General features: G+C 47.7%; 1 protein-coding gene and 1 pseudogene across 5 annotated transcripts in view; one reads left to right on the top strand and one right to left on the bottom strand.

Annotated features, from left to right (window-relative positions):
- The window catches only part of ACKR2 (atypical chemokine receptor 2), a 53,535-nt gene that overhangs the window by 21,609 nt on the left and 11,020 nt on the right, over positions 1 to 20,906 (top strand). For 3 of the 5 annotated variants that reach the window (XM_058678467.1, XM_058678466.1, XM_058678468.1), the window contains one exon: positions 9,924 to 10,042. The exons of 1 other annotated variant lie outside the window; for it this stretch is intronic. In XM_058678467.1, coding sequence (XP_058534450.1) covers positions 9,924 to 10,042 — 119 coding nt within the window. Of the gene's footprint in view, positions 1 to 3,665; positions 3,736 to 9,923; positions 10,043 to 20,906 lie in introns of those variants that run through there. One more of the 5 variants, XM_058678469.1, reaches the window with a different exon arrangement.
- Positions 10,399 to 10,549, bottom strand: LOC118760330 (U4 spliceosomal RNA; annotated as a pseudogene).

Below are 20,906 nucleotides of genomic sequence, written 5' to 3'. Positions count from 1 at the left end.
GCAGACCGTATTCTACTGGGTGCCTCTTAAAGCTCTTGGAGCGGGGAGTGGACAGGAACAGAGGGCATTTAGGGTTCTTGGTCATGGAGTCCACTGGGTCAGAAAGAGAATGTCAGCCTCAAAGTCAGTGTTGGGCGGAGAGCACTGCCCCAGGCTCTGGAGGCTGCTTGGCTGCCTGCTGGCTGTGGGATTTGAAGCAAGTTACTTAATCATCCTGTGCCTCAGTTTTTTCCATTGTACAACAATAAAGCCTACCTATGAACTCTTGGGAATGGTATATAAAATAGTATATAAGATATATAAGGGGCCTGGAGCAATAGCCTAGTGGCTAAAGTCCTCCCCTTAAACGCACTGGGATCCCATATAGGTGCCGGCTCTAATCCTGACAGCTCCACTTCCCATCCAGCTCCCTGCCTGTTGCCTGGGAAAGCAATGGATGATGGCCCAAAGCGTTGGGACCCTGCACCCACATGGGAGACCTGGAAGAAGGTCTTGGCTCCTGGCTTCGAATTGGCCCAGATCCGGCTGTTGCAGTCACTTGGGGAGTTACTCAACGAATGGAAAATCTTCCTCTCTGTCTCTACTCTCTGTATGTCTGACTTTCCAATAAAAATAAATAAATCTTAAAAAAATATATATAAAACCCCAATATTTCTGTTTTTGTATTGCAATAGAATCTACTTAGCTTACCTATAACCACAGTTGATCATCTTATTTGTTCTTGTGTGTTGTGTATACTTTGCGTTTTAATATGTCTTCTGGTTACTGAGGATCCACATAAAATTCATAACTATAAGATGCTCGTGTCCACTGTGGTGTAGTTTAGCAAAGAAGCAAGGAATCAGATGGCTTTTTTTTCCTTCCAGTCTCTTTCCTTACATAGTCACCTCCTACTTTCATTTTCAGCCAATCATGTAAAATATTTTTCCCATGAGTAACTCAAGTGGCAGTAGGATTTCTGTTTATGTAGCAGGGAACAGAAATGTTATACTTGGAATAGTCTTGAACCAATTTTTTTCCACTGTTGTCCTTCCTGTTGCCTGTGACTGTTGTTTGAGGCAGCTGACTGGTGCTGCACGGCTCCTACCAGTGTTGGATCAAAAGACCTGAACTCGAATGCTCCGCTTTGACTGGTGGAGGTGAGCAGTCAAGTTCTGCAATGCTGGCTGCCTTCTCCACCACTGGAACTTCCAGGGTAGGAGGGACTAGGGAGGGGCTAGTGAAGGGCTCGAGGGACTGGGAGTGAGGGAGGGACCAGGCAAGGGTTTAGCCTCATAGGGCTCTTTAGACCCTCTCATCACTCACTGACAGTATCACTTGAACCATCTCTTCTTCCTCACAGCCTTGGATGTTGATTTCCTCCCGGATTTCCCTCACTCTCCCCAAAATGACTTGAACTATTTCTATACGAAGCTAATTTGCTGAGATCTGAGGTGCCTCTGCTGGAGGACACTACCCCCCCCCCCCGTTCATTGGCACTGCAAATAGGTTTGCATTGACTGATCTTCAAGCTCTCCAAGTCGTTTTGCCCTCATACTGATTACAGGCACCATCTGTTACTCTTGATGGCTTAATGAATTGAAAGCTCATAAATGTGGCTGACATTTAAATTCAAGTCAAGTCATAACACGGGCAGGGATAATGGTCTCCTGTGCCAGAGCTGGATGAACAATTAGTTTCATATTTCTGGGAGAAAAATGGATTATGCATACAGATACGTCATCCAAGCTGGTGGCCCTGAATGTTCTCCCAAGACAGGTGTACGAACCTGCCTTCCTTACTGGTATTTCAGGGCAAACCAGGAAATAAAGAAGATTTGCCTCACCCCAGTGAATCAGTAGTCAAGTGCTAGCCACCGGTGTCTTTCTTGTTCCCTGTTTTACAAGTGCAGAAGTGTTTCAAGTATTGTGAGTCTTAAAATAACCATTTAAAATGAGCTAGTAACCTTGACCCGTTGATAGAGTATGGCTGATTGATTGATAACTTTAAAATATGCCACTTGGGCCTGGCTCCTCTCTGGCCATTGTGGCCATTTGGGGAATGAACCAGCAAATGGAGGTCTTTCTGATTCTCTGTGAATCTGATAGCCTTTCCAATAAAAATAAATTATTTAAAAAAACCCTTAATTTTATCAATCAATTAGCCAAACAATTGATCCATGGAGAAAAAAGAAGGATGTTACCAATGCCAAGACTCCCTTGGGAGTTTGGAGTTGTTTTACACATAGGAAAGAGACTTAGAGTGTCATGATGTTTGAACAGCTCCAGAACTCCTGGTTTTCAGCCATCTGTCATTACAGAATTCACTGACATCAGTTCCAAAGCTAGGATGCTCTTGTCCATAGGAAGAGGCCCAGCACCCCCAGGCATGACTCAGCGATAGGTTGTTTGCCAATCATGGGCAGTGACAGAGAGGTAAATTGCCTTTTCATGGTCATACACCCTTCAATTTCCTCCTGAAAATGAAGCTATATGCCTGAAAAAATATTTGTAAAGTCAATAGTGCTGTAGTTAAAGCCGTAATCGCAGTAGGTCAAAGCTTGCTTACCTTGCATTTCAGTTTCAGATAGTCAGGTCAGGTTCATTCCTGGAAGTTCACTTCCAAGGGAACCAGAAGGAATTGCTTCTGAGGCCTGTGATTCCAAAGCCCACAAGGATGTGAATGTCCTGGGAAAGTCTGAGGTCAGGAGTTTGGGAGAGAGGAATCCATCCAACTTGCCAGTATCTAGTTTAGGACAGAGGGGACCTCCCGCATTGCTCGGAGCATTCTGGGGGAAGTTCTTGTCAGGAATGCAGTGTGATGAAGGCAGACTCTTTAGTAACTTCTGAAAATAAAATTAGGAACCGCAATACCAACAGTGTGGATGATACACAGCTCATACAGGAGAGGGCTCAGAGTTGTTTTTTTTATTATTATTTTATTTTGATAATCTTTACATAGTTGATTAGGGCACAAAGGGTCAAGGGCTACAGGAAAGTGGATAAGACCATTGTTTGCACATTCTCTCTCTCTCTCTCTCTCTCTCTCTCTCTCTCTCTCTCTCTTCTATATCTGGGGTAAGGGAGGAGATAAAGGGAGAAGTCCCACCCAGCCTCCCACCCATCCTAGGGTCCCCAAAGTGGGGCATGCTCTGAGGGTCCTGCACAAGTGGTTTTGATAGTTCAGCAGTTCTGAATTGCTGTCAGTCTCGCCATTCCAAGCACGATGAAACCTCTCCAGAACCTACTGGCTGACACAGTTCATCTTAGAGACTCTGAGAGGGCTCAGAGTTGTATACACTGGTGGGCTCACTGGTTGCTGTCTAGATCATGGTCACATTTATTGATCGTTCGTTGAGGGCAGAACACTCTTGTAAAAAGAGATCATAAGTCCACCTGAAACTACAAGAAATTGCAGAATGAACAGGGAACAAATCTGGTGTGGAAGAGTGGAAGAACTTTGGGGTGAATGATAGAGGGGAACAAGGGGGAGTCAGAAGGCCGCAGAAGTTAGGAGGTTTAGGACCAGGTATCATCCATGTGGAGGAGCCAGAGGCGGCTGGTCTGGACTTTGGTAGAGGCAAGGCTCAGGAAAATTGCTGTCCGTGAGTCCACATAGGTGTGTTTACTTTCCAACAAGATTAGCTCACCTGTATCAGATGAGTTAACTCTGTGACGCCCTGTGCTCTGGACAATAGCCTGAGCAGAGCTGGTGACAGGCAATTCATCCATGATTGATCAGAAATTCCCTTGTTGAGTAAGTCAGCCAAGAAAACAGGAGTGGAGTGGTGGGCCAGGGTGAATCAGTGTCCTCAATTCAGATGCCAGGAGATGAAGCCACAGGCCCCTGCCTCTGCTATTCGTTCTTCTGTGCTTTTCCTCATCCACTTGTTAGTCTTCTGATTTTCCTGATAGGACCTAGAAATTGGACCAACTCTAGCTCAAAGAAAAGGTTTGAAAAGGCTGAACCATTTAAATTTTTTCTTTTCAGATAAAATGTTGTTAAAAAGACCTCTGGACTGGGCCTGCGCGATCTCATGTGGGAGCCAGGTGTAGTCCTGGTGGCCCCGCTTCCCATCCAGCTCCCTGCTTGTGACCTGGGAAAGCAGTCAAGGATGGCCCAAAGCCTTGAGACCCTGCACCCGCCTGGGAGACCCGGGGGAGGCTCCTGGCTCTTGGCTTCAGATGTTGTGGTCGCTTGGGGAGTGGATTGGCAGATGGAGGATCATCCGCTCTGTCTCTTCTCCTCTCTATATATCTGCTTTTCTGATAAAAATAATTAAGTATTTTTTTTTTTTTTAAAAAAAGACCTTTGGACTGAAAATGTAAAAAATAAAATAAAGGGCCCGGCGGCGTGGCCTAGCTGCTAAAGTCCTCACCTTGAACGCACCGGGATCCCATATGGGCGCCGGTTCTAATCCCGGCAGCTCCACTTCCCATCCAGCTCCCTGCTTGTGGCCTGGGAAAGCAGTTGAGGATGGCCCAAAGCCTTGGGACCCTGTCACCCGTGTGGGAGACCTGGAAGAGGTTCCAGGTTCCCGGCATCAGATTGGCGTGCACCAGCCCGTTGCGGCTCACGTGGGGAGTGAATCATCGGATGGAAGATCTTCCTCTCTGTCTCTCCTCCTCTCTGTATATCCGGTTTTCCAATAATAATAAATCTTTAATAATAAAATAAAATAAAATAAAGGATGCGTTTTTTCTTTTCTTTTGGTCATTTTTTTAAATTTAAAGATTTATTTAGTTTTTATTGGAAAGGCAGATATACAGAGAGGAAGATCTTCTGTCCGATGGTTCACTCCCCAAGTGACCGTATGGGCTGGAGCTGAGGCAATCTGAAGCCAGGAGCCCGGAGCTTCTTCCAGGTCTCCCATGCGGGTGCAGGGTCCCAAGGTTTTGGGCCATCCTCACCTGCTTTCCCAGGCCACAAGCAGGGAGCTGGATGGGAAGCAGGGCCGCGGATTAGAACCAGCACCCATATGGGATCCCGGGGCTTTCAAGGCGAGGACTTTAGCCGCTAGGTTACTATGCTGGGCCCAAGGATGCATTTGTTTTGGTACAAAAAATTTTGAAATACATGTGTACTTGTTTCATTATACATATTCACCATTAACTTTTAAATACAAGTTTATTTATTTTTCTGAAAGGCAGAGTGGCGAGGGGAAGGCGGCAGGGGCAGAAGGGAAGGAGAGAGAGGAATGCAAGCAACATGCTATATTGCCTGGTTCATTTCCCAAATGCCTGCAGTTGCCAGGACTGGGCCAGGCCAAAGCCAGGAACCAGACTCCATCCAGGCCTCCCACGCGGAGGCCACTTATGCCATCACCGGCTGCTTCTCAGGATCACATTAGCAAACAGAGGGCTCAGAGCAGGGTAGCAGTTACTCACAGCAGGCACTGCCAGTTTACATTGTAGATGTCCCAGACTGGGGCTTAACCCACTGTGCACAGCTTCAGCCTCTCTGTGAATTTATTATATTTTAAGGTTTATTTATTTTTATTGGAAAGTCAGATTTACAGAGAGGAAGCGAGAGAAAAATCTGGTACACTGGTTCACTCCCCAAATGGCTGCAACAGCCAGAACTGAATCAATCTGAAGCCAGGAGCCAGGAGCTTCTTCCAGGTCTCCCACATGGGTGCAGGGTCCCAAGGCTTTGGGCCATCATCCACTGCTTTCCCAGACCACAAGCAGGGAGTTGGATGGGAAGTGGAGCAGGCGGGACTCCAATCAGTACGCGTATAGTATGTTGGTACTGCAGGTAGAGGTTTAATGTGTTATGCCACAGTGCTGCCCCTCTGTAAACTCTTTTAAGACTCACACATCTGTAAGTATCAATTCCAATTCACAGCCTCTTGTTATTGTGCACCTTGAGGACAACCGCAAAGTCTAAGAAGTCCTGATATGGCAGAGGCTGCCTGGGCATCCGTAGGTTGCTCCTGGGTAGTTGTAACCTCCGTTGAGCTGGGCCACTGTAATCCCAGGTCTTTCCTTCTTCCTGCCCATTGGAGCCGGGACATCTTACGAAGGGGCACCAGTTGGGTGGAAGAGCATGTTGGCATAAGAAATGCTACATTTGAGTTTTCATGAATCAATGATTTCTTATGGACACACCCTTTTAATAGGCATATTGGGAGCCCTGGGAACCCCCTGTGATGGGTCTGAGTGCTGGTGTGCTGCTTTTCTGGGTAGCCTGAGGGCGACCTCTAGTGAATGGCAGGTGCTACCGCGGTCAGAGGGACCACAGGTTTCCGTTTCTGTGGAAAAGGCAGTGTCTACAAGAAGATTCAAGCTCACATTTTGCAGGACAGCTTTCCCAAGTATAAAAATGACAAGACAAACACCCCTACCACCTCCAGAATCATAGGGAGGTACAGCATAACTATGGCACCAAAAGCAAAATGACTTTATGGTAAGCAGACGTTCAGTGGCCCAACGCCTCTCCATGGACAGAGAGAGCTCTAAAGCTGCAGTTCCAGCACCCACTGGATCCCGAGACTCAGGTCCCGTCAACCTGGTATTCCAGTTCCAAGCTTCCTTACTCATCTGTGTCATCAAGTCATCGCTCCTGTCCTGGTCGCTTGGAGCATCCATGGTCAGCAGGAGACCCAGGGTGTACAGAGAGCAGTTCCTTCCAAGGCAGAGTCCAGAAGCAGAGGGCACTCGGACACTCTCCTGACTGCCCCTGTACCTATCTCAGGTTCTAGACCAATCTCGAGGAGATGGGCTTGGCCAGCCAAGGCCATGCCTATGGTGAACAAGGTAGACCTGGGAATGCCACTGAGGCCATCAAAGCCCAGAGACAGGCTTAGCCCAAAGAGCAGGGATGAGCGTGTGCTGTGTGAGATTGAGTGGAGACTATGAAGAAGTCTCTTGGTTCTGTGCGGAGATGCCAGATAAATAACCCGGGGAGCAATGTGTGAATGGGAGGCTGCTGGACGGTACTGGCGACACGGTCCCAAGTGCTCATCTTGCTTTCCGCTCTAGTTTACTGCTGTCCACCGCAGGGTCTTTCTCTGACCTTTCCACGTCTTTTTTTACGTGGTGACCAGTGGCAAACCAGTAGTTGGCATAAAATAGCTTTAGTATCTTCCCTAAAAGTGCTCTGATTGCTGAGCATTCCATCCTTTGGACACAATATGCAAAATCCTATAAAAATGTCCCTACTCTAGGGCAGGGACCCAAGTACTTGAGCTAATGTGTGGTGTCAGAAATCAGGAAAGTTACCACTATATTCAGGATGACGGTATACTGGAAAGGGTACAAATAAATTTGTATCAGGCTCCATGCTAAAGGTGAGGGACAAGCCTAGTTTTACGGTAGAGTTCTGGAGAACCATCGCCACCCAGTGGCCAAATGTGAGAATGCATGTCAACAGAGGACTGCCTTATCTCGGGAAGCCTCACCAACACCAGAAGGTGTTTGGAAATGACCTTTACCTAGGTGCTAGATGCTAATCCAGTAAATTAGGTAGGGAATTGAAACCCAGTTAACTTGGCTTGCAAATAGCAGAACTCAGGTCTTTATGGCTGCAAAAACCAGTTCTAAACCAGAACTCCTGAGGTAGAGTATCTAACTTGGTGCTAAGGCTCCGCCTGGCTGTCTGGGAGGGCTCTTCAAGAAGTTTATGGAAATAGAGTTTTAAAGCTGAGTTTATTTCGGCGCAAACATTTTTGAAATCCACGCATTATTTTTATTTTGTGGATTTTATATGGATTTTTAAAAATTGTTATTTGTTTATTTGAAATACAGAAATACAGAGAGGAGGAATTAGTGAGGTAGAGTTCTGCTGTCTGCTGGTCCACTACCCAAATGCCCACAATGGCTGAAGGTCAGCCAGGCCAAAGCCAGCGACTGGGAACTTAATCCGAGTCTCCCACATGAGCGATAGGGACTCAGTGTGAGCCATCACTGCAGTCTCCCAGGGTTGGCCTTAACAGGAAGCTGGAGTCAGGAGCTGAGACTCGAGCCCCTATAGGGGGTAAAGGTAACCCTAGCGCATCTCAGCAGACCAAGAGCCACGAAAGTTTTGAAGACTTCCTCATTATGGAGCCTATGGGTTGTCCCAGATCACCAGAGCTGATGAAACTGCCAAGGATTCCAGCCCTACTGAAATACAGTTAACAGTATTCCTGGGCACGGCGGCGTGGCCTAGCGGCTAAAGTCCTCGCCTTAAACGCGCCGGGATCCCATATGGGCGCCGGTTCTAATCCCGGCAGCTCCACTTCCCATCCAGCTCCCTGCTTGTGGCCTGGGAAGGCAGTCGAGGACGGCCCAAAGCTTTGGGACCCTGCACCTTCATGGGAGACCCGGAAGAGGTTCCAGGTTCCCGGCTTCGGTTCGGCACGCACCAGCCCGTTGTGGCTCACTTGGGGAGTGAAACATCGGACGGAAGATCTTCCTCTCTGTCTCTCCTCCTCTCTGTATATCTGGCTTTCCAATAATAATAATAAAATCTTTTAAAAAAAAAAACAGTATTCCTAAAAACGGTGGCAGTGGTGCGTGCTGTGTGCATGAGGCTCGTGGATATTGCATACTACGAGAAAACTATGCATGGATTTCAAACGTGCACCAAAATAAACTGCCATTATTCAATTTCTGTGAAATGTTTGACACACCCTCAAATATATGCTTCTTAGTAAATGTCTTCAATGTGTAGTCTCACAGCAGATCTGAAAACAACCAGAATTTCTGGGCAGTGACGAGGGTTAAGTATGTTTAGATGTCTGCTGTGACAGTGATGTGAAATGAAATTGTCGTGGATTTTACTGGTGACTGGCTCATGAGTCACATTCTGATGGCGGGAAACCCTGATTTTGCATCAGAGCTTAGCAAAAATAAGGATGTCATCCTGTTCCCACGTAAGCTCACAGCTGGTCCCCAACAATTCCCAGGGCGTCACCGGAAACCTGGCAAGATGTGCTGGGTACTTGTCAAACCACACAGCCAGGTCCCAGGGCCCGACAGACATTGAAGGCCTCCAGTGCCTCACGTGGGCTGTTGGACCAAGCGGACTTCAAAAAGTCATGGGGATGAAATTCAAAGTTAGGCTTATTTTGATGCAAAAAAAAAATCTGTGCAAATAAGCCAATCTTCAAAAAGTTCATGAAAATGTGTGTGGTGAAAAAGCGATGTATGAATTTCCAAGTTTTGCACCCAAATAAGCTTATCTTTGAATTCCATTTTCCATGAGGTTTGTGGAGTACTCTATTACACCAAGCGTATTAGCTTCAAGAAGCCCACAGCCTGGTGGAGGCCCTATCTCCCACTCAGGATGGCTTGTAATCAGTCTCCAGTGAGCTAAATAAACAAGCTGTGAGTAGTCAGAAACAGAAGAAAAGGAATCCTAAGGAATGTTGTCCTGTAGGAAACAGCACCAGGAATGACTGAGAGTGGCAGCTCCAGAGGGAGGCAGTCCATCCTAGGAGCTAGGCACACAGGCCCTGTCATTGGAGGACTGGTTGAGTACCTGACTCCACTCCCGCTAGCTCTGGGACCTGGGGCAAGCTCCTTGAGCTCTCTGTGCCTCAGTTCTCAGCTTGTATGGTGGAGGTCACCCTAACACTTCCTAGGGTTGGTGTGGAAAATCCAAGGAGCTCAAGTGCTCTGAACTGGGATGATGGGGCTGACAGTGGGGAGGGGGACAAGAAGAGAAGGGTGGAGGCTGGGTCTTTTCCTTGTGAAAGGAACAGGGCAGGGAGGGCAGCTGGTTCAGTGACCTGAGGTGGAATACACAGACATGTATTTCATTTTGATCATCATGGTTTTCTTCCTTGTCTCGGGGAACCTCTGTGATTTATCAGTATTAATCCAGTGTGCATATATTCTTTAAAAGAGATGAGTTGGGGTGGGCTTTTGGTCTGTTGGTTAAGATGTGTGTGTCCTGTATCCAAGGACCTGATTCATTTCCCAGCCGTGCCCCCTGACACCAGCTTCCTATTAATGCAGGCCTTGGCAGAGAATGAGAATTCAAGTGCCTGGGTTCCTGCCACCCATGGGGGAGACCTGGACTGAGATCCTGGCTCCTCACTTCACCTTGGCTCAGCTCTGGCTGTTGCAGACATTTGGTGAATGAACCAGCAGATGGTCATTTCTTCTCTGTGTCTCTACCAGATGAATAAATAATTTTTAAAATGACAAGTTGACTGGAGATTGCGTTCCTACGCTAATTCATAGGGACAATGGTAGGGCGTGTGTCAAACAGTGTAGAGGTGGTAACAGTGCCTGGCTTGCATCATTGGATGAGGAGATAGGAACAAGCAGAAGCTAATGAGAAATACACAGTGTTTGTTTAAAAAAAAAACGTTCAGAAATCCCATCCACACTCCTTCATTTCTTGGATGCACTCAAGGGCAATCTTCCAAACCATGGTTCACCACCCAGGAATGAGCTAAGAAATCAGTTAATGGACTGTGTTCACCACTTACATTTGAAACAGCAAGGATAGAAAATACCAGAAATGTCTTTCTGGTCGTCAGGGTCTTTATGGAGCTTTATATATATATATTTCCAATTAGCAATGATCTCGCCTTGGATAAACCTCGTTGGCTACAATACTGCCACTGCACAAAGCTGCAAAATATTCCTGCTGCAAAACCAACATGTTTCAATTGTGGTGTTCCATGATCATTTTGAAGCTGGTTCACATGATCTTGAGAAGCTTTTTCCAAGCGTGCCTGTGAGTGCTGCAGACAACCAGGTGATGATCGGGTGGAGGCAGCCCAGGCTTCCCCAGATGCTGCTCCCCTGGGCTGGCTAGCTGGCAGCATGTTGCAGGTTGAGCCTGCCAGGGCCTTCTGGAGATGGGGAAGGTTCATGTTGATGCCCAGGGCTCTGACTTAGTCCAGGTGTTCCTGAGCCTGTTGATGCAGATCCTAGAGCCCCTCATCTCCGAGCAACTGTGTGCGCCAGAGAGAATCAGGTCAAACAGGCTCCTGGGCTTTTCACAATCATCTACCCTTCCCTTTGCCAGACTGCAAGGCCACGCCCAAGCTGCTGCTTCCAGATGTTCCATCCCTCTCCCAGTTACAGCATCTCCTTATCGCTCATGATTTCCTCATGTTTTGGTCCCACTTGAGATCTGGGTGAAGCACACTGCTCACTCCTTGGTTGTCATCTGTGTAAGTCTCACACCCTTCTCCCCCTGGGGCTCTGCGTTCTGGGAAGCAGGGGGTACAGGACAGGATGGGGGTCCTTCATGCATCCTCTGTGTGCCAGTGGAGGGAAGCAAGTTCTTCTCATGCAGTTATTGTGGAGTTGACTGAGTGAAAGGGGAACAGTGTTTGGATAGAGTATGGAGGTCACTGTTGGGGACTGCACCTTTAAGTGAACGCTGAAACAAATAGTTTGTGTCATAGTTAGATTGGCTGTATGAAATCACTACTTTAGTAAGGCAAAGAAAGAGCCAAGTGTGTGTTGTGTTGGAGGAAGACTGGGGAGATGACTGTACGTTCATGTCCTCGTTTTTTGACAGTTTAGGAGACTAGACATAATGGTGAGAGTGAAAATGAAGTTTAAGTAAGAGAGAAGCTCTAAATTGTAAGATCAGAGTGGCTGGTAGAGAGACTCAGGGCCAGGCTCAGTAGCCTGGTGGTCTAAGTCCTTACCTTGCATGCCTGGGATCCTGTACGGGCACCAGTTCATATCCCAGCTGCTCCACTTCCCTTCCAGCTCCCTGCTTGTGGCCTGTGAAGGCAGTAGTGATGGCCCAAATCCCCCAAAGACTTGGGACCCCACACCTGCGTGGGAGACCCAGAAGAAGTTCCTGGCTCCTGACTTTTGATTGGCTCAGCTCCGGCCATTGTGGCCACATGAGGAGTGAACCAGCAGATCAAAATGTTTCTGTCTCTCTCTGTAATTCTGACTTTCCAATAAAAATAATCTTTTTTTTTTAAAAAAAAAAAAAGCAAAAAAAAAATAAAAAGAAATAAAAGCAATAGAGAGACCCAGCCTCCTGAGGCTTTGCAGTGAAGGGGTGTTTGTGTGTCTTGACTACATTGTCTGCAAGAGACCAAGATAGCAGTTACACAGACACTGTGAAGCCAGGGAGTCTTCATGGAGCCCTGTCTAGTTTGCTTTTTATCGAAATCTACAGCTTATCAACAAAACCTAGAACTTGCCATAGTTGACAAGTATTTATTACAAGGGGCTTCCATCCTGTGGGCGTGCAGGCGAGGAGCTGCAGGTAAAGTCAGTGTGGCCTGCTTCTAGTGTTGGGCTCCCTCATTGTGGCTCCCCTGATGTTTTGTTTGGGACATGGAGGAGACAGAGACAGGTGAGTGGGAAGAGAAGGCCAGGAGAGAAGGTAACCAGTGAAGAACATGTTATCAAATCACCCCAGATGTGGGTAGAGCTTTACCCCATTAAAAAAAAAAAAAAACTACACATGCACGCACACAGGGGAGCCCTGTACACTGTGGATCTCTTGCAGCCGAGGAGTAGGAGGTGGGATTTACACACAGGGTGACCTCAGCCATTGGTGGGGGCTTCTGGGGAAGACTGCAGGGAACTTTTTTCTTGAAATTGCTGGCATGCTGCACAGGTGTGCAGGAGCGTGGTTAGCCAGGGCAATGCTGTAGACAAAGCAGCATGGGTCTTGGCTGTGCACAGCCAGTCACCTGTATTTCCAGTTAAGGACAAGGGGACAGGAAGGCCACCAGCAGCTCCTGCCTCAGTGGCCAGGCCAGTGGAGTCTGAAAGCACCTCCTGTCAAGTATACAAGAAAACATGAGGGCCCAGCGCGGTGGCCTAGCAGCTAAAGTCCTCTCCTTGAATGCATGGGAATCACATAGGTGCTGGTTCTAATCCCGGCGGGCCCGCTTCCCATCCAGCTCCCTGCTTGTGGTCTGGAAAGGCAGTTGAGGACGGCCCAAAGCCTTGGGACCCTGCACCCACGTGGGAGACCTGGAAGAGCTCCTGGCTCCTGGCTTTGGATCGGCACAGCTCCGGGCGTTGCGGTCACTTGGGGGAGTGACTCATTGGATGGAAGATCTTCCTCTCTGTCTCTGCTCCTCTCTATATGTATCTGACTTTGCAATAAAAAATAAATAAATCTTTAGAAAAAACCCCAAGAAAACATGATCTTTTTTTCCTGTAACGAGTCATTTTCTGGTCTGAGACCCTATTCTAGGAAATGTTGAAAGTGAAATCTCAGTCTTGGAGGGAACCGCCCTTCTCCCAGAGTTGTTTTGGTGCTGGGAAGGCTGGTCAGAGCCCAGGCGCAGGGGTCCGCAGGGCTGCCTAGTTCATGGTGGCTTCTGCCCTTGTGGATCTCAACTACAACATCATCATCATGTCTCCGTGGTGACCAGCAGCCCCAGGCATCAACACGCAGGTGACTCACCTGCATCTGTAGGTGCGTCAGTGGACTGAGGACTTTACCTCTTGATGCTGTGCCAGAGCAGGGACAGATGGGGATTGTGGGGGTGGGACTTGTGGTCCTGTTTACCTTGAACTCGCCGTGTACCCTGTCTCTATATGCTTAGTTTCCACAAATGCCAGGAAGCAGGACACAGGATCCCTTTACTGTCCAGTCTAGTGATCTGCTTCCCTTCTGCCTCTCATTTTTCTTGCCAGTGTGGGGAGTGCATTTTAGTTTGATAGAAGTTAGAGAGAGAACCTTCATTTGCCCAAATTCCTATGCTCAAGCAGCAGGGAGAAATTTGCAGACATGCCCTGAGGTCTGGCTTTTCGACTAGAAGGAAGGTCACTATGTGAGCACTGTAAGGTGATCCTGTTCTCACCCCACCCCTGGCTTCTGCCTAACAAGACAGTGGGACTGTCACCTCTTCTGTGCATACTCCACCTGTGACTTTGGCTTTGGGTCATCATGGCTTGTGTGAAGGCCAAGGAACAGGAAAGTTGCTGTTTTAAGTAAGATCTTCATTGGGAGGAAGTCCAAGATATAATTCAAGGGATTCCAGAGTTTGAATGGGGAAACATTTTTTTAAATTTTTCTTTTCATTGATCTCTAACAATGTTAACTTCTTCAGTTTTGAATGTGGGCAATATTAGCAACGACCTTGCCATGGGCATGTTGAAATCTCATTTATGCTCATCTTTGCTGTGGATTGAATGTGTGTATCTCCTGTATCCCCATTCATCTTGATCCTAATCCCCCATGTGCCTGTGTTTGGAGGTGGTGTCTGGGGAGAGATTAGGTCTTAAGGTTGGATCCTTCAGGAGTGGGATCAGTGTCGTTGAAAGTGACCCCAGAAAGCCTCCTTGTCACTCCCATCCCTTGAGTTCACAGTAGGAAGTTGCCATTTGTAAACTAGAAACTGGGCCTGCATCAGACAGCAAATTTGCCAATATCACAAAAAGGAAATTGGCCCTAGTGCAATCTTCAGACTTATTTATAAACTTTGGTTTATTTATGTAAGACGGAAAAATAATGGCAGAAAGACAGAGGTCCGCCAGTTGCAGCTTCCCTCCCCAAATGTTTGCCATAGCTGAGATTGGATCAGGCAGGAGCCAGGAGCCAGGAGCCAGGAGCCAGGAGCTGAGTCTGCATCTCCCACGTGGAATTGCAGGGCCTCGCATATCTGGACCATCACCTGGTGCATCGTAGGATGCATATCAGCAGGAAACTGGAGTCAGGAGTGGGGCTGCGTCTCATACCTAGGCCCTCCGATATGGGATACAGACATCCCAAGAAGTGTCTTAATTGCAATGCCTCAATCTGCATTGAGATCTTACTCAGAATTTGTTAGGTTGTGTGTGTGTGTGTGTGTGTGTGTGTGTGTGTGTGTGTTTAGTTCTCTGCAGCAGCATCACTTGTGCCAATTCATGTGACCACCACCACCACAGTGTATACAACGTTCCATCCATCACCACAAGGATCTGTCACGCTATTTTGATAGTCAGTCTTTCCCTTCCTTGCCTTCCCTGAGCCCTGGCATCCACTAATCTGTTCCCCATCTGTGTAATTGCATCATTTCAAGGATATTCTAGGACAGGATCGTTAACCTTTTGAGGTTTACATTCTCAAAAGCATGTAACCTTTACAGATTGACTTTAAATCCATCGCGATCACCATGATCCTCTTGAGGCCCCTCCCACTTGTGTAGGTGACCAGTCTTTGTCTCTCTTTTAGATTGACACACTTAGCTTAACCATTTCCCCACTAAAGGACATTTGGATTGCTTCCCAGCTTTGAGCTGTCATTGGCTTCTAATCTACCTGATTACGTTTTTAAAGATTTATTTTTTATTATTTATCCAGAAAATCACATTTACAGAGAGAAGGAGAAACAGAGAGAAAGATCTTGTATCCACTGGTTCACCTCCCAAGTGGACACAATGGCCAGAGCTAAGCTGATCTGAAGCCAAGAACCAACCGCTTCTGTGTCTCCCACATGGGTGCAGGGTCTCAAGGCTTTGGGCCATCCTCGATTACTTTCCCAGACCATGAGCAAGGAGCTGGATGGGAAGTGGAGCAGCCGGGAAATGAACTGATGCCTGTGTGATATTCTGTTGCATGTAAGGTGAGGACTTAGGCCACTAGGCTACCATACTGGATCCTGATTACATTTTTAAAAAACATTATTCTGAGAGGGAATCTGGAGGCTTTGTCAAATCACCCAAGGCATCTACAGGTCTAAAATACAGTCCCAAGGAGAGGGGTGTGTGTGTTCCCACATTGTGCCCTTTGTTTATCTAGACTGGGTGTGATTGGGAACAACGAAGGGCAGATTTGTCAGTGCCTTGGCTGGTCTTCCTTGCTATTGGACTGAGACCTGAAGCAGAGGGTCCCTGTCATCCCAGTGACAGACTAAGCTAAACTGTACTATAACAAGGTGAGTTAGTCTGTGCATGGTGGGAGGTGGGGATTCAGAGCATGACGCGGGAACCCAAGAAGAATAAGAGGGGCCCAGCCACATGGTGACCATGAGACCCAATCATGGCCTCCAATTGAAGAAAGCTCTGCCACACTTGGAAATGAACATCCTGAGAGATCTGCTGACAGAAAGTGTAACAGGGCTGAGTCCCAGCTGTGCATGGGATGCAGTGTTCAAGGAAGCAACAACTCACAGCTCAAGGTCACTGTGATAGCATAAGCTCCTGCTTAGGGACAAGCGCATTTCATCCTACTTCAAATATGACCTCAGCTACACTGAGCTACACCTGACTTCTCCTGTCAAGAATCTTGATGAACTCCCACCTCTCAAGAACGGCCTCCTCATCGGGCAGGCAGTTTCAGTGGCGTTTGCACTGTTTCCAGCCCCTGTATGGAACCATGATTTGGACTGAAGCTGGTGAGCACATGCCAAGACATACCAGTAGCCAAGAAGCCATTTAAAGGGGGAAATGCTAGAGCAGGGACATAGAGGCAGAAGACAGGAGCCTGCAGGGGAGTGAAGGATTTGAGACTGAGCAGCAGCGTTGCTGTCTTCCAGGGAAAAGCTACAGCCAGAGGGTAGGTGCCTTCCTGCTGGGAGAACAGCTCCCATCTGCCACTCCAGAGGGGACTCTTCAACAGTGCGCTGCGGACGCAGTCACTGCAGGAGATGACACAGCATGGACGGATTCTTCCATAGTAAGTTGTGAGGAGAAACAAACATGTGGAGATGGAGAAGGAACCTAGAGATTAAGAAAGACTCACAGTGGGGTTGGTGTTTGGCTCAGCAGTTTAAGATGCTGCTGAGACACTTGCGTACTGGAGTCGCTGGGGTTTGAGTTCCAGCTCTGCCCTTCATCCCAGCTTCCTGTTAACCTGCGTCCTGGGAGGTAGCAGGTGATGACTACACTGCCTGATCCCTGCAACCATGTGGGAGACGTAGGTTGAGTTTCCAGGTCCTGCTTTGGCCTAGCCCAGCCCCAGCTGCTGCACACTTTTGGGGAGTGAGCTGGCAAATGGGAGATTGCTTTTTGTCTTTCAAATAAACAAAGTCATTTTCAAAGTGTGTGTGTGTGTGTGTGTGTGTGTGTGTGTGTGTGTGTGTTTAATTGACCCCAATGAAAAAAGACTAAAATACCACTCTGGGTCTGGCGCAGTAGCCTAGAAAGGGTGATGGTGGAGGGGGTGCAGTTGTGGTAAACCGAATGGGATAGATCAAGGGCCGAGGGAAGCAGTAGTCAGGTCAGAGCCCAGCCCTGTAATTTGGGAGTTGACTAATCTCTGTGCTTTATTTTTCTAATTATAAAACGGATGTGTGGGAGGATTGCACACATTAACTTGTGTCGATCACTTAAAGCAGTGCAGTACAGCTCAAGTGCCGTGAAAGCAGTAGTCAGCATTATTATTCTGGAGTCTGAGCTAGGACAGGCACTTGGAGAGGGCTCCCTGGATGGAGAGATGGAAAGATGGGGTGGAGAGGTGAAGGCGTGGACAGCCAAAGTCTCCGGTTCCCATCTGTTGATGAACAATCAGATTCCATTGCCAGGGACCTTGAAAGCATCTGACAGAAAAGAGTTGCAGGGAAAAGAAAACTGGCTGCAGAGAGCTGGCAGCTCACCCTGTCCACAACACTTGCCCGCTTCCAGGCAAAGCAGTGAGCACATTTCCAAGTCCCACAGGATGTCCTTTCCACTTTGAACCCCGGGGGGTCGTCCAGCTGCTCTCAGTCTCTGACCCAGGGAAGCTTGGGCATGCCCATCCCATGAGCTCGTGGAAACACAGAGAGCACTCTACATGGGCCGAGTCCCAGAGCGCACAGCAGGATGCCACCCCTGCTGGGAATCAGGACAGTTACTCAGCCCAGCCTGCTGTACCCACTCCACGTTCTGGGAAACGGAGCTCCAGGTGGCTGTTGCCCTGTGTACAAGAAGCACTGAAGACCTGGCGCGATAGCGTAGTGGTTACAGTTTTTGCCTTGAACGCGCCGGGATCCCATTTGGGGTTCAGATTCTAATGCCGGCGGCCCTGCTGCCCATCTAGCTCCCTGCCTGTGGCCTGGGAAAGCAGTCGAGAACGGCCCAAAGCTTTGGGATCCTGCATCCGCGTGGGAGACCCGGAGGAAGCTCCTGGCTCCTGGCTTTGGCTCGGCTCAGCTCCAACTGTTGCTGCCACCTGGGGAGTGAATCATTGGATGGAAGATCTTCCTCTTTCTATCTCCTCCTTTCTGTATATCTGCCTTTCCAATAAAAAAAAAAATCTTAAGAAAAACATAAGCACTGAGATCCATCAGAGATAAGGCAGGTGACTCTAGAAGGCTTTCTGCATCAAAGCATGCATTCATATGTCTACTGAATGCAAAGAGCTGGCTGTGCTGTGCTGTGTGTTGGGACAGAAAGGTTCTTCAGATGGAATACCAAACTGGATCTGAGTTGGAGGGGTTGGAGAGAAGGAACAAGCAAAGAATGAACTAGAATATTCACAAAGAGAGTGGCCAGAGAACACTGAGGTGAGAGAAAGTCCATGTGGCTCCTACCTACTGTGTGTTTCTAAGCAAGTAAATTTCCTTCTCTGAGCCTTGGCAGCCCCCTCTGCTAAATGAGTGTGATTACCTCAGTATGGCTTAGCCCACACAGAGGGTACCTGGAGGGCAAATCCATCACTCTTACACCTATTGTATAGCTCAAAGGATTCTGATAAGTGAATAAATATAGATTCATTTGATTACAAGCAAATGCATTTGAACTGAGGCAAGAATATCCCAGAGTAGAAGGTTCTTGTCTCCATGTCAAATGCAAGGACTGGGAAAGGTTCTCTCTCTCTCTCTCTCTCTCTCTCTCTCTCTCTCTCTCTCTCACACACACACACACACACACACACACACACACACACACACACACACACACACACATATACATAGCCTTAGCTTTGTCAGCACCCTTTCAAGCCCTGGAGCTTGAGACTCTAGAATGATGGGCAGACACAAGTCTGGGTTGGCCAGAGGGGACCTTTCTGGGGAGTGGTGCCAAAAGAACAAGTGGAAGAGGTGAGATGAGTGACATCTCTTCCTGTTGTGCTGTTGTCAATGGAGCATGATAGGAGGAAGCTGGGCTGATATTCTGGCATGCTGTCTAATCAAAGTAAGTAAATGAGTGCTCATCCAACTTCCAAACCATACAACAACCTTGCAGTTTAGGATTTCAGAGTCTTAGGACCCTGGAAAAGGACTCACCCGACTCTCTTGTGGGCTCAGCTAAAATGGGGTACACTTGGCTTCAGGAAGAGAAAGGGTGGGACGATGATAGAGGGAGAGGAAGGGCCATGTTGGGTTTCTCCCAACAAGAAGCTGCTGGCTAGTGTCTCTCGAGCTCCTGTTCTGTGTGGGGACAATGTTAGGGAGTCAGGAGAAATAACTCCCCTACAGACCAGGGTTTCAACAGGTTGTAAGAGGTTTGGGGAAGCTTCCGTGGGGAGGTGGGATAGGAGCTAGGTGCTGTAGGTCAGGAAGGATCAGCCACAGGTCAGAGGTCCACAGATGCTTACTCCATGTTCAGATAAGAAGCAGGTGTTTTGTGAGATACACTGCTTTTCACCATGAGTGTAGCTGTGTCCAATGTGTTGAAAATGGAAGCATGTTAAGAAATCCAACCTAATAGTAAAGACCTAATTGTCTTTCTTCAGAAGCCGAAGAGGTATGACAGCCTATGGGAGAGGCTCTTTGTTTTAGGTGCTAGATGCAGTCTAACCCTAACCCTTGCATGTCTTAAAGTGTGAAGAAAATTAGTTCATTGCCTTTTTCTCCCATCCCACTCCCTGCCAACATCAGGAATTCTCCTGTCTCTTCCGTTTGAGTCACTCTTGGCAAAATGTACAGCCATTTCTAGTTGGGCTGCCCTGGGAACTGATGGAACACAGCTGGTAAGTGCTGCCCATCAGTCACTGTCTCCAAGCAGGGCAGAGAAGGGGGGCCCTATGGGGAGCAGCTCAGGATGTCTGCTGGTGGAGCTGGAGGGGAGATAAACACTGCAGAGCGGTGGAGGGGCATGGGGTTCCCCTGACCAGGCTATGACAGATTTCCCCTTTCAGGAAAAGTCTGCCCATTCTAGGAAAAGTCCAACCCGTGCAGGGAAGATACCTCGGTAAGTTCCAGGGAAACCTGGCTACCCACACAAAGGCATTAGGTCTCTTGTCACCTGCCCTGCACACCAGGGAGAGGGTGTTTGACATGCTGTTGCTGGGGAGAGATATGGAGGGCGGGTGACTTAGCCCTGGCCATGGCTCAGTAGGAAAATTAGCTCACTAGGAAGCAGATGGGTTGAGATAGCTTAAAGGAGGATGAGATAATTTGGCTAGAAAGATAAATAATGATAATTGAGTAACAGAATAAAGTAAATAGTCACAAATCCATACTAATACACATCAATGAATAAGGAGAAGGATCCACTTTTTCTTACAGAAAAACTACAATGAATTAATATAGAAAGAGTGATAGAAATGGAAAACTGCCATTTGGCACACACCACAGTCATAATTATTGGAAAATCTCACCAGTGGATGCTAAAATTAACGAGAGACAGGATATTTGTGCAATCTCAAATTATCTCAGGATGCTCATTAATTTATGAGGGAATAAATAATAATTTTGCAATGGATAAGTTTTCCAGAGAGTTACTTTCTCAAGTGATCCAAGTGAAGTAGTCAGTAAAAGGACATGTAGAACTCATATTCTTCTGATGTGGGGCACCAAGGAGGGTATAACACCACTTCCATGGTGTCCCTGCCACAACTACATAACCTCCATCTAATTATGAAGAAATAGAAGACTGGAATTTAGGAAATTCTACAAGTGAGCTGGCTAATACTTGGAAACTTATCAAGACAGAGCAGGATGGAAGAGCTGTCCCAGAAGGAAGAGATGGAAGAGACTCAACTACCCCCTGCAATGTAGGGTTCTGGTTTAGATCCTGGGCCAGAGACAGGATGTTAGAAGACAACTGGTGACATCTGAACAAGATCTTCACATTAGTCCCTTTATAACAAGATACCTGAGGTTGGGTGCTTTGAAAAGACGAGAGTAGGGCCTTGTCTCTACAAGAG

This window comes from Ochotona princeps, chromosome 21 (assembly GCF_030435755.1).
Source record: "Ochotona princeps isolate mOchPri1 chromosome 21, mOchPri1.hap1, whole genome shotgun sequence".
NCBI classification, from domain to species: Eukaryota; Metazoa; Chordata; class Mammalia; order Lagomorpha; family Ochotonidae; genus Ochotona; species Ochotona princeps.
The sequence above is the reverse complement of the archived record's forward strand: the minus strand, read 5'-3'. Positions and strand labels throughout refer to the sequence as shown.